Source organism: Vidua chalybeata, chromosome 6, assembly GCF_026979565.1.
Source record: "Vidua chalybeata isolate OUT-0048 chromosome 6, bVidCha1 merged haplotype, whole genome shotgun sequence".
Taxonomy (NCBI): domain Eukaryota; kingdom Metazoa; phylum Chordata; class Aves; order Passeriformes; family Viduidae; genus Vidua; species Vidua chalybeata.
Window position 1 is genome coordinate 31,235,028 of NC_071535.1, and position 13,247 is coordinate 31,248,274.

General features: G+C 36.8%; 1 protein-coding gene across 6 annotated transcripts in view; it reads left to right on the plus strand.

Annotated features, from left to right (window-relative positions):
• The window catches only part of LOC128789486 (neuroendocrine protein 7B2-like), a 41,529-nt gene extending 28,500 nt beyond the window's left edge, over positions 1-13,029 (plus strand). For all 6 annotated transcript variants that reach the window (XM_053945522.1, XM_053945517.1, XM_053945518.1 and 3 more), the window contains 4 exons: positions 736-885; positions 3,803-3,915; positions 8,647-8,700; positions 12,343-13,029. In XM_053945522.1, the coding sequence (XP_053801497.1) occupies positions 736-885; positions 3,803-3,915; positions 8,647-8,700; positions 12,343-12,438 (413 nt within the window). In that variant the 3' untranslated portion in view covers positions 12,439-13,029. The remainder of the gene's footprint in view (positions 1-735; positions 886-3,802; positions 3,916-8,646; positions 8,701-12,342) is intronic.
• Positions 13,030-13,247: the final 218 nt, after the last annotated feature.

The window sequence follows — 13,247 nt, forward strand, 5'->3', positions numbered from 1 at the left end:
TGTATGTAAAAGTGTGAAGTCACTGCTGGGATGCTTTGTAACACACCGACTACTGTGGAGGTATATGTGAACAAGAATTCCCATCAACAACAGGGACTCTTCACCACTTTTCATCATTGCAACAGGAAATGCAAATTTACATTGAAGAATTGGTTTCATTTAAAAATATTTTTTCTAAGTGTACACAACCAAATTTGCTAGAATACCCTGGGTCCCTAAGGACCTTAATATCTTAAGCCCCTTTGGGACTTTATTTATTAATGTATTTCTAGGCTGTGCAGGTAGTATTTCTTTCTACAGTGTCATTAACATTGTCTTCCTGCCATGATGCTGTCTTGCCATATCTTCTATTGTTAGTTGCCATAATGAACAGTAATAGTATCAGTGACTGAAGATGATTGCACTTTAGATGTATCAGGTTTCATTTTTTTTTCTTCACATTTTCTTGCCTAAAACTTTTATAGATAAGGGAAAAAAACCCCAACCATACGACTAATAATATGTGGCTGATTTTGTTTCCTAGTTTCATTTTTAATTATCTAAGTTACTGGATTTAGGTCACATGATCATGTTTCTAAAAGAGATGCTTGAAATCTAAACTTGGATTTGTCTCTAAAACAATTATTTATAGAGAGAGAGATTATATTTTAAATTGAAGTGTAGATTACTTGCGCCAGCTAAAGTACTTGCACTTTTAGTCTTGTGAAACGACTGTGCATAAATTGTCTTTGCTAGGTGGTGCGCATGAGGGTCTCCAGCACTTGGGTCCTTATGGCAATATCCCAAACATCGTGGCTGAGCTAACAGGAGATAATGTACCAAAGGATTTCAGTGAAGATCAAGGATATCCTGACCCTCCAAATCCCTGCCCTATTGGAAAAACAGGTAATTCAGCTGTAGCCTTTGTACCTCTGTCTTCACTGTACATCTTCCTGTCTTTCAGCACTGTACAACCTGTGATCGGAAATGAGGGGTTTTTTTCATTCTATGCCCCAGAAAAAGAGCTGTTGAGAAATTGGGTGTTTTAGTGTTTCAGATGAGCTTTTCTTTGTATGTTCTTTTTAAGAATATGTGCATATCCTGTATTGCTGTGTGATGCTGGAGAAGGTGGAAGAAATCATCTTGATCTCAGAGTAGAAGATAGTGAGATTTACGAGAGCATCATGTTCCTAAGGGAGTTCATTTTTAAGCTGGCCCCTGAAAAAAGTTATTCTGTACAGATGAGATTTACCCTTATTTTAGAGACTTTCACTGTGCCAAGAGGAATGAAACTGTCTGCCCTGATCCCCAACCCAGACCATGAGTCAATGTTTAAGATACCTTGGCTCCAAACCATGTGTCTTTACAGCTCACTGAGGGTGCATCTATGCCAAGGAATGGAGAGCTGCATGGCTGTACCCCACGGCATTGCAGGCAGGCTGGCTCTGGCAGCGGGGCAGCGCAGCCTTGGAGAGCCAGAGCTGTGCCAGGGACATGCAGGGTGTCCCCCAGGCTGCAACTGCAGGCACCGAGCCAGGTGGGGATGGTGACCAAAGGCCACTAAAGCAGCCCTGCATATGCATGATACACACATACCCTGAGAGAATGGGTCTCCTTCCTGTTACTTGAGCCAAGGAATGACTTCCAGAACTGAAAGCAGTAGTAAAACACCCATTGGCTGCCTTGGGACCTGGAACTGGGAATGAGTGCTCTATTTTTCTCTCATTTTTTATTTGTGACCTAAGAGATACTTTCAGAATGTTTTCTGTTTAGTCTTCTTTTATGTTATTTGGATAATGCAGAACAGTTGTCAGTATTCTTATTTAAAATGTTCTAACTAGCTTAGAATTAATAAAAAATAATATTTGTTATTAAAAGTTTTTTTCACTGTGTTTTTGCATTTCATTCAAAAATTTGACAAAATTTCAAATAGTGCTCCCTTACTGTTTTCTATTACAACCCATTTGGTGATGATGCCTTCATCTCTTCTGGAATAATACCTCATCTTCCAATTTGTTCACTATAGCTGTAGTCTGACAAGTTGCAAATGATGGGTTTAGATTTTCTCACACACACAAGCACACACATGGACTTTCTATCTTCCGTGCTTCCCCATTACACTTCCGTTCATGATTAGATAAATAAATTCAAAACATGGCACCCAAGGAAATGCCTTTGAAAATCCCTCCAATTTTTCTGTCTTAGGTGAAATAAAAGTTGTTAGCTAAGCTAATACAGTCAGATCTGAACAGAGGGGGAATTTGCAGAGAAGTGCTGCCTGCTCAGATAAATGGCTCTGTCATAGGTATGCTGTGAGTGAAGATAGTATCTGCTAGGATTAGAGTAAAATGTTTTTCAGAGCCTTAAATGGAAATTCAAGTGGTGACTGTATTATGCATACAAATTACCAGAGGCCTTCCTCAATCAGGTCTGTGGATTTGCTTAATGGAAAACAATTTTTCCAGTCACTGTCTACATATGTACATTCCACAGCAGGAATACATAAGCCCAAAGCATTTGAGTTGAAGACTTTTGAATTAGTAGTCATAGAGGACACCCATGTGTCCAGCTGCCCTTTGTGTTTTCTACCAAAAGACACAAATGCTCTGAGGTGTACCACACTTCTGTTGTCATCTGTTTCTCTCTTGATATAACCTTGTCCCTGATGAAACTGAAATTATTTCTTTATGTTTTAATAATTTCTGAGTTACTTAGCCAGTATGAAGACTTTTCCCCCGTTTTCTATTAGCAATTTAATTTTTTCCCAATCCCAACAAGAAAAGAGAGAAAGCTGGATCTGTTGAACTAAGAATAACCTCCTCAGGTCATTGAATCAACTCAGTTTTAAGTTTTTACTGCTTCCCACATCTGAGGGAAAAAGATAATCCATCTGCAAATCTTTTTACATGATGACACACAAGGACAGAAGGGAAAGTCCACAGGTGTGTGCTCTGGAGTGCCTTTGTTCTGGCAGATGCAGCTGTTTGAACGCCCATCATCATGCCCTGGCTGGTAGGATCTCCTTGGGTATGTCTGAGAGGAACTTGGACAGCAAGCTCCCCATGCTGGCTAAGCAGTGGGAGCTCCAGGAGCAGACTCTATCCAAAAAGTTACTCTGGCCTCAAGTTACTGAACCTTTGCTTAAGCTAAAGATGACTTATTTTGGTAAAAAGACCCTAAGCTGATTTTTAAAAGGATATTATCTTGATGTGACACTGTCTACAAACCATCCATTGTGGCTAAGGGAGGTTTCTGATTAATCAGATTAGCTACCAACCTACAGACATGTTTTCATCATAAAACTTCTCCTACATAGCATTTTTATGAGATCGTACAATGCAGAAATGATTTTCAGCTGGTTTGAACAAAGTAGCAAACCAGAAATGGAGCTCCAGGAAGTACTCAGTGAAAGAAATTCTGTCTTTGCTCACAGCACTGTTTTACCATGACCTTCAAAAGTATTGCCTTACCAATTTCTAAAATGACTTGTGAACATTTAAAAGAGAAAAATAATATCTCTTCTGAATCAGAAGAGGATGCAATTCTAGGTAAAACCAAGTGAAATAATTTAAAGAAAAACATAAAGGAGAGAAAGAGCTTAGAAACTAAACTCCTTCAGTTTTCATTAAGTTGTGAGGATTTTTTTTTTAATAAGTACATTCTGACAAATTTGTTTCAAAAGAAAAAAACCTCGTATTTTCTAGTCATCCAGTTCTTTATGTTTTTTTTTTAATTGCATTATTGCATTTAAGAAGTTTGCTGACTAATGTGGCACATATTGTGTATTTCAAAGCTACTAAGCACTCAATGCTTTCTTTTGCAGTTGATGATGGGTGTCTAGAAAACACCCCAGACACAGCAGAGTTCAGCAGGGAATACCAACTGCACCAACACCTTTTTGATCCAGAGCATGACTATCCCAATAGGGGCAAGTGGGTGAGTACATACTTCTTGCTTATTTTTGTTACATGTGAAGCTGGGTATTGTCTGCTACGTGGGACACTATGAAACCATGAGGACAATATCATCCTTAATGCTGGAAAAATTATCACCATAAGGGAAACTTCTCAAAAAAGGTGAACTTGCCCTGAAAAATAGAAATAGTGCTTGTGATTTATAAACGCCCCAGAAAAACAGAAAGTAGAATTCCTTGTTCTGTTTGCCTGTCCCAAAGCATGACAGCTCGATAAATACAAAAAGCCACATTTCAAACTACGGTGAACATGTAGCCAAAATTAGTGCAGATCTTCAGATTTCAAAACATAATCTGAAAGAATATCCAGGCTTAGTGACTATTCACTGTTCAGCTACATATATAAAAAATAGAAAGAGAATACAGATAGACAGAGTTCAGCAGCTTAAAACACCTTAAAAATGTAGGATCAGACAAGGATTGCCTTAAGGAATCCTCCCTACTTTAAGGATTTTGGAGGACTTGATGCTGCTTCTTCCTCTAGTCAGGTTATGTGTTGTATCCTATTGAAAACCTATTTGACACATCACTTATAATAAACACAGTGAGCTACACTGAGAGCAAAAATCTTGCTCTGAGCATACAAGGACTTTAATAACTGCAGCTAGACTATTTCTGCAGGCTAGAGGCTCCAAAGAAAGCTCTGCCACTTAATCTTGGATTACATCAGTTAAAATGTCCAATCCCAAATCCATTTTCAGGCGCCAGGAAAACAATAACAATGATCATAATTTATGCTTGTAGAGCAAATAATGAAATCTCATTTTACATTGTTATAACACTTCACTTAAGATTGCACTAAACCAGTGCTCTGTAAGCATATATCGATAAATGGACATGTTTGGCAGTCTCTTCTCCTGCTGTAATTTTGAGACAATGATTCATCTTCATAATCAAACCAGTGTAAGATTTATAGTCTTAATTACTTATGTGAGTGCTAAATTTCTGGAGAGAATCATGCCAAAAATCCAAATTTTGGAAACTTGTTGCATGCTAAGTAATTACCATCAAAGGTTTTCATTTAAAAAACACCAGATGGTGAACGTTCTTATTTATGCCAGATAAGGCTGTTAGTTTTCTTATTATTCATGACTACTTTACTTTCATAATACCATTCTGAAGACTACAAAGGCATTTCTGTAAATCTTTGGCTTATAGCAATATTTCAGAATCAAGCATACATACTATGTTGTCATCAGCAACATATATACTTAATAAATGATAGTAAATCATTAGTGAATCCTGGGCTTTTTTGTATCTCCATCCATCACTACTAATTCAGGAGAAAAAGTTGCTCATGTATAGATTAAAACACTTTTAGGTACTAAACAGTAATCATATCTAGCTGCAGCTTAGCCAACTCCAGATCTTTTTAATTAGAGATAAAACAGCTGGTCATGTGCATGAGTAAATATTCTGCTGAGATCCAGGAGAACAACCCTGATCATCTCCTAATTGCATATTACTGCATGGTAAAAATATAAATACAGTGATATCTTTTTGTGGCTGGAGTTTTTATTTTTAATTCTCTGGAAAAAATGGGTAAGCACTCTAAAAATTAGCTGGTTGCTTATAAAGCAGAGCTGAAGTAGATCAGATCTTTTAGGGCACTCACTGTTTTCTGCATTAAGTTGTAAATGACCAACACAGGTGGCTGTGGGCTGCCTAGTGGGTAACTGAGCATCCTCACCCTCCCACTGCCCCCAGCACCTAAAATTCCCTCTGCCCACAACAGTTTGTTCCTGCTTCTCCTGTTGAAGAGCCTAGGACCAGATGCCATGGGGCAGTGATGGCTGTGTGCTCACAGACTGTGTTCCCACCAGCTGTTGCCAGCTGAGTGGGCACCGGGCTGACATCACCAGCTGCAGCTCCTGCAGCCAGTGATGGACACATGGACACATGGAGGCTGGCACGTGCTGCCAACTCTTGGGGGAGCTTCTCCCCAGCCTTTTCCTACCACTGTGTTGTTGATGAAGTATTAGAGTTCCCAGTGACTTGTCCTTTCCAGGAGCCAACATGCATTCCTCAGTGTAACCACAGAAAAACTCAGATTACATTAGCAGGTCAGGAAAAAAGGACCTGCTTGTCCTACTGGGACAGAAACAGGTTGGTTGGTTTGTTTTGGTCATAGACTATCATGCTTGCAAAGCTGTGGGACCTCTGCAGTATCCTGTGAATAACACACATTTTATAAGGATCAAGCAAGTCTAGAAGCTGTCTCATGCAGCAAAGTGTACCGTTATGCAGAAGCTAAATATTATGTGTAAATACTGCTAATACATCTGCAGATACAAATATATAAATCATAATAAATATATACTTGGTTAGGAGTGGGAAGAAAGGAGAAGAATTTTCTGTCTTTGGGACAACTCCCCATGAATCAATATGCTGGCCTGTGAGAAATCTCAGGAACAGACTCTGTTTACAGAGCAAGATCCACAGCTTATACTCTCCTCCCCTCTCCTCATATGGGGAAAGCATAGAGGGGACAGTGGAAATAGTAGGATTAGTGAATTTGGAGTTTTCTATCCTTGTGTACAACTATAGTTTTTAAGATTTCAGATTTTTTTTTCCCCAGTTCAGATTTTTCTTATAGGAAAGTGTGCCTTTCTTGCATCTTGCAAATTGGCTCTTTGGATGGTTTGAAGAAGTGTTGTTGGCATCCAGAAACACTTGCACAAAGATAATTTACAATATATGATTTACAATCAAATCTAAAAACTGCTTACATATTGTGTTGGTTTAAAGCATTTTAACCTCTGATTTTTTGCCCACCCAAATCCCAACTCTAATCCAAGTAGCCAAGGAAATTCCAGGAGTGAGGGAAAAGTAGAAAATCAGATGCAGCATGTCTTTACATGAGGTGTATCTTTAACTGAAGAAAACTCTGTGCCTTCATCCTTAACAGCCTCTCAGTGAAGGATGAACACTTCATGGGCAGATTTTGGTGGATGATGAGGTCAGGCCATTACACAGTGGAACATATTTTCAGAATTGCTATTATCATACCGGTATGTTCTTAGCTCATGCTCCACAACCATATTTACTTTGTACTCCACATAATGCTACAGGAGTACTTAGGGCCTTAAAACATTCTCAAACAGACTGAACAAAATATGGTTTCCTTGAGCAGGGACTGTTCAATTGTAAGAAATTTTTCAGAATGACAGAAATGCTAGTTCTAGTAGTCCATAAAATTAGGGGTTTTTTTTCGGAAACACCCTTTTTCCTCTCATGAAAGTACAAGGTCAATACTTTGCAAAGAGAGGCCTTGATGGTGCTTTGTTTTTTAAGTAGAATAATTCACGCATCCTTGAGTTTCTTTAAAATGTTAAATTTAAGTTTTCCTGAAGTAAGCTTGCATAAATGACTAGCCAAGAATGTCCCCCTTGGCCAACTTCATCTCTGTTCCCTTTTGGAACAGCTCAGACAAAATAACTGAGGTTGGACAAGAGATAGGCCTTGTGAATTTGAGGTTTAATGAACACAAGAAGTACAAAACAGACAATTTTGGCAGATTTCATTGTAACACTTGAAAATGTTTGTTTTTTCTCATATCAAGGCTGCAGAGAGAGTTAGACGTGTTTGGTGAATTTGTCTTGTGCTAGAATTACACTTTCTATTTATATAATCAATGTTAGGTCAGTTGTTTATAGCAGAATTAATGGCCTTGTTTATATAGTCTTCTGCTTTTATACATATAATTCTTCTCTCCTTCCATTTTCAGGTTAGGGTTTGGTTTTGGTTTTCTTCATAACACAGAATTGAAACAAAATGTGTTGAACATGTGTGTGTTATTCCAGACTTTATTAGAATTCACTACTCATAAGAAATACAACAATATGTGGATGCACTTATGTAAACTATGGTCAGAGGGGTTTTTTTGTGTTGGTTTTGGTTTTGTTTTTTTTTTTTTTTCATTTTCTTTTCTCATCATCATAACTTTCTCTTCTGCCAGGATGTTTCTGGCAGTTTTTAAAAGGTTTGCCATTAAAAATGTTATAGACCAAATGGTTTTTAGAAGCTTTATTGAGGGCACTACTTAAACAAAGGAAGAGTTGGCGCTGAACTCCTTTCAGCAGAACTTTGCACTGGGAAGTGTTGATATCTGGAAGGGAATAAGCAAAGACAACAAAACAGTAGGAATGATGCCTAGTTCTGTTTTTAAAAGGAATTAGAAAAATTCCCTTGCAATTTTTTTTCTGCTTCTGCTCTTGTGTCACCTCAAATGCAATTTTTTTTCTGCTTCTGCTCTTGTGTCACCTCAAATGTATAGAAAGATATACCAAAGGCAAGACTCCTGCTCCCTCTCCCTCACATTCTTATTTTTCTTTTTCCTTCTGCCTTTTCTTAAAAAAAAAAATATATATATATATATATATATTTATATATTTATACCATGTATCACATGATGTGGAACATCCAGACTATACAGCACATGCTTGAAGCAGTTATTGCCTGAACATGGGGGATAACATAGTGGAAAATTACTGGCTTTTAAATTGTTGATAAGGCTGTGACTGCTCCTGAAGAACTGCAAATCTTAGTAGGAAGACACAAATATTTATTTGTGGTTTGTTTCTCCCATAAAACTACACACTCTAGACTTGATAATATTTAATAGAAGAAGTAGTATTTTAAAAGAAGAGTGTAATGGATTTGATGGATGTGTTGGGTTTTTTTTTCCTTTCCAGAGCAAGAGTTTACTCTTTGAGAAAATCAATGGTGGTCCAAAAAGAAGAAAGAGGGTAACTATCAGAATATTTCATAGCCCCTATATAATCTAGAGACCTAATAAAAATTAAAACCATATTGTTGAAATTAAGAGATAGTCTAATGCATTCATTTTGTACTTTAGATTATGTGTAAAGTCAGGGACTCTCCGTGATAAACTGTTATAGCTGGCCTCAGGACTGGACACTGGGTACAAGACTTATTTCTCAAAATAGACTCTTCCCTTCAGAAGATACACTTAAGTGTAGAACATTATAAAACCTCATATTGTCTGTCTTTTAAAATTGATCCTATTTGCTTAAAACCATTTAAAATTATTTAAATATCTCTAAAACAGAATTTGAAATTTCCTACTAAAAATATTAGTAAATTTAATTGCCATTATCTATGCGTGTGAATATATTTTTGGGTGTAAATAACACTAGAGGTGGTTCTTTATCTCATCTACCTTGGAACTCCTGAACTCCTGAAGATGAAACTCCTGTCTCTGTGGCCCACTTACTTGAAAGACAAAGATGAAAAGGTTTTCACTGTTCTGCTCCTGTAACAAGGAAGGCAACCCACACAGAGAGATTCTGCATAGTCTGCCTCATTACTCCCTCTTTTTTGGTACTGTCAGCCTGTCTTTTATTAAAAAAAAAAAAAAAAAAAAAAAAAGTTTTAGGAAGAGTCTATATCTTTAGCTTTGCTGCTGGTGTATTATTTTTACAAAAAGGAAAAGTCTAGCTCTCTGCCAGAAAGTAGCTTTTCAAAATATGACAGCAGATTTTATATTGTAAATGAAGTAAATATAATTTAAAATAACAACCATAAGCAAAGATGATTTATTTTTTTATTAACTCTCAAACTTTAAGTCTTTGCTTGAAAGGGAGAAGATGAGTTGATTTTTTTCCTGATTCAGACATCACTGGCAGTTGGCACTTCAACCATAGGTTAATGATCTGACCTGAGCTTAGTATCTGCTTCATGCTTACATTTGATTTTTGTGTTTGTTAGTTGAAAAGTAAAAAAGGGTAGTCACCTGACTTTAATTTTTAAGTTAGTAGAATTTACTCTGGAAATAGTTCAGCAGAATATTTATTAATAGCTAGAACAGCATGTTAAAGTGGAATTCATGCAACATATACACGAGGGGAAAAAAAGAAAAAAAGAACATTTTCTTTCTGTGAGCTGACTGACATAATTGGATACACAACAAGTACTAGCTGGAGGCACTTGACAGTTATGTGGCCAGGGGTAGCCCAGAATTTTGAAGGTGAATTTCTTTACAGCAGACTTATTCTCTTAGCACCAACATGTCACTTAAAGCTAAATTCACTAGAATTTAAATTATTTTAGGGTAATACTGTAATGATTTAATGAACAATCCAAATTTTCACTTTATCAGCAGAAGAGAAACCTAGAACTGTCAGCAGCAGAGTGTGTTTTTTTAGAAATCAAGAAGTCCACTGGATTCCTCTCCTGCCTTTTGTGCTCCCTGCCACTCCTCCATGCCTTTCTGCACATAGTTTTGGGATCTGGCAACAGATTGATTTTTTTGCATCTGAACTTCCCCATCTGAGGTTAAAACAAGTCCTGTGTAACAGTGTACGTAGTAACCCTGCTGTGTCTCTCCAGGGCTGTAGTGAAACAGTCACAGAGGCACTACTGGAGTCTAAAAACCACATCTTCTAAGCACGTGTGTCTATTCATATATTTATGTGTACCTCTGTAAGCACACGTGCAAGCCTGCATACACGTAACCGGTGTGTATGGCCAAGGCATGTATTCACCATTTCCTGCTGTGTTCGCTTCTCTGCAGCACTTGCACTGCAAGACAAGGAGGTTCACAGTGACATCTAATTTTAACTAGCAGTTCTCCCCTTTTTTAAAATTCTATGCTTGCAAACAGCCCTGTCCAGAAGTGTCAGGACCAATTCTGTGATCACTAAGTTGCCGTGGGCTCAGAGCTGTGTACAAAGGTGCTCGGGAGCTTGCATTACTTTGAATTGTGCACAGCTGCATAGGACTAAACATATTTTAGTCAAATCAGCCAAAGTATTTTGCATTATGTTTTGTGTTTTCTTTTGTTGGTTAAGAAAGATTCAAAATTTTATGTAGTTTCATTCTCTTAAACTTTATTTCAAAAAGTAGCAAGCAAGTACCATTCCAAAAAAAAAAAAAAAAGACCAATTAATCTTCCTAGGAATCTGCACATAATTCCTAGAAGTTTATGCAACGGTTGAATTTCACTAAATTAACATTAAACAGAACTCCTTTAAACAAACACAAACAAATCATTTACATATGTCTTATTTCTAACAATTTTGAGCATTGGACTTAGTTTATTTTCAAAGATTTTTCCACATTCATTTTTGGTTCTTAATATTTTCACGTTTTCACTTGCAGCAGGCAAAACACCCAAAACCCAACAGAAGTAAGCAAAAGGGCTGCTCTGAGCTATGACTAAGTAATAATGATAGCATCCACAAATCTGGAGAAACCCAAGGGCTTAAATTTGAAGACAGATGAGCCCCAAATGTTTTCCAGAAATCTGACAAATACTTGGGATAGCTGAAAATAAACATTTCATGCCCATTATGAATGCCTTTTTAAAAATTATTATTAAGTTTTGGTGAAAGAAGCAGAGAAATGTCTCAAGAAAAGTAATTTCTGTGACACACAGTCAGCCTGACAAGAATCAAGAGATACTGGAAAATTTGCATTCCTCTGAAGTTTGTGCTTAGGCAAACAGTTTTTATTAGCATCAAAAACCTTCATGTTAGAATTTTTGACTGTATCTGTGTGAAGGAAACAATATACACTTGAATTTTGCTTACACTGACACTGTAACAGGCCAGAAAGCAGGTGTAAATGATACTTAATACTGAAGCTCCACTGAACTGCTTGCCACTTTGCAAATACAGTAAATACATTTGACTCCACTGATATAGATAAAATTCAAGCATAGCCTTTCTCCAAGCAGTTTTGAGACAGGATCTGTTCATCTTCAGGCTCACATTGTGCTGTTTGCATGGTGCAAAGTGAAGTTCAACCCTCTCCAGGAATCTTCTTTCCAGCATTCCCCTGTTCTGGCAGTGCTATGAGAGCCATTTTCTACGCCAAAACCTTGTTTGGCTCTGCTTCTTTGCCAGCAGTTTTTTATCTCAGCATCAAGAGAGGAAGCAAGGAGGGGTTTCCTGGAGAGGAGACAGGCTGAACAAGAGGCTGTGGTCAAACTGGAATTGTGGTCTCTAATTTGTATCCCAGCATAATGTCCACTAGGGACTAGTGATTTAAGCTAAAGCTTACCTCTACTTTAACAAGTTCTGTCCTGCCTCAAGAGTTAGGGAGTTAGAATTGCTGCTGCTTCTCTGCTGAGCTGAGGAAAGGAGGAGTGGAGCAAGAAGGTAGTGTTTAATTGAAATTGTTCTATATTCCTGATAGTCCTCCTTTACTTGTATTCCTTTCACTGGATTGATTTAAATTTTTGCACAAAAAAAAAAAAAGAAACAAAACACTGGTTGACTTCTAGATTTAATGCCTGGAAGCAATTTTTTTCCCAAGTCCATAAATATTTGACAGATAAGAAATACATAAATATGTTCACTAATTCTAGTTACCTTTTATCTGTTTCCCTGTTTCTAATAAGTTTAAATAATTTAAATTTTTTTCAGAGTGTGAACCCCTATCTTCAAGGACAGCGACTGGATAATGTTGTAGCAAAGAAGTCTGTTCCACAATTTCCAGATGAAGACAAAGGTCCTAAATAAGTACAATAAAAATGAAAAATAAAAACTCATGCCATCCTCCTGTAGATCATGATATTGCTTATATATAATCATCTATTAAAATCCTTGTGAATGGCAGCATGCTTATTATTTATATAATTGTAGATGAAAAACAGCTGTATTTATAACAGCATGTTCTCCTAGATGATAAAAATATGGTTCTGCTTTTTGTTAAGTTATGGTAAAAGGACATTTCTGTTGTTTTTATTTTAGTCATGGAGCAAACTTTAAAAATGTTAATCATTTTTGATAGCTAATGTGAGGTAAATGGTCTTAATGAAAAACTTGTAAATAGGAAGATAAAAAAATGCCAAGTCTGACTCCAACATCTTAAATGTTACTATGTTTGACACATGAAAATTATAGTTTTATGTTTTGTTCACAAATATTGTTACTTAGCAAAGACAAAGTATTTATTTTACGCAGAGAATTTTGGCTTTTGGTCCATTTTAATAAACATTTAAGCAATCTACAAGGTTTGCAAAGTGACATTTTCCAAAATATTTCAGAGGCTCATTTGTCTGTGTTATTGCTGTGCAAATTTAAAAATTAAAGAACTGCTTTTTGACTGTATTCACTGAAATATTTTTCTGTTAGTTTTAATCATTCCATGCCCACAGCTTTCCTGAACACTTGAACATCTTCCTTCCTTATCAATGGAAGTGTTATGTGAAAATTAATCTCCCCTGCTGTTCTTTGTCTTAGTAAATGCAGCATTTGTGCATTATAGTGTTGTTAAATTATAAGTAAAGATGGAGACATTTGTCTGTATTAATAAGGTTGTGTCAACA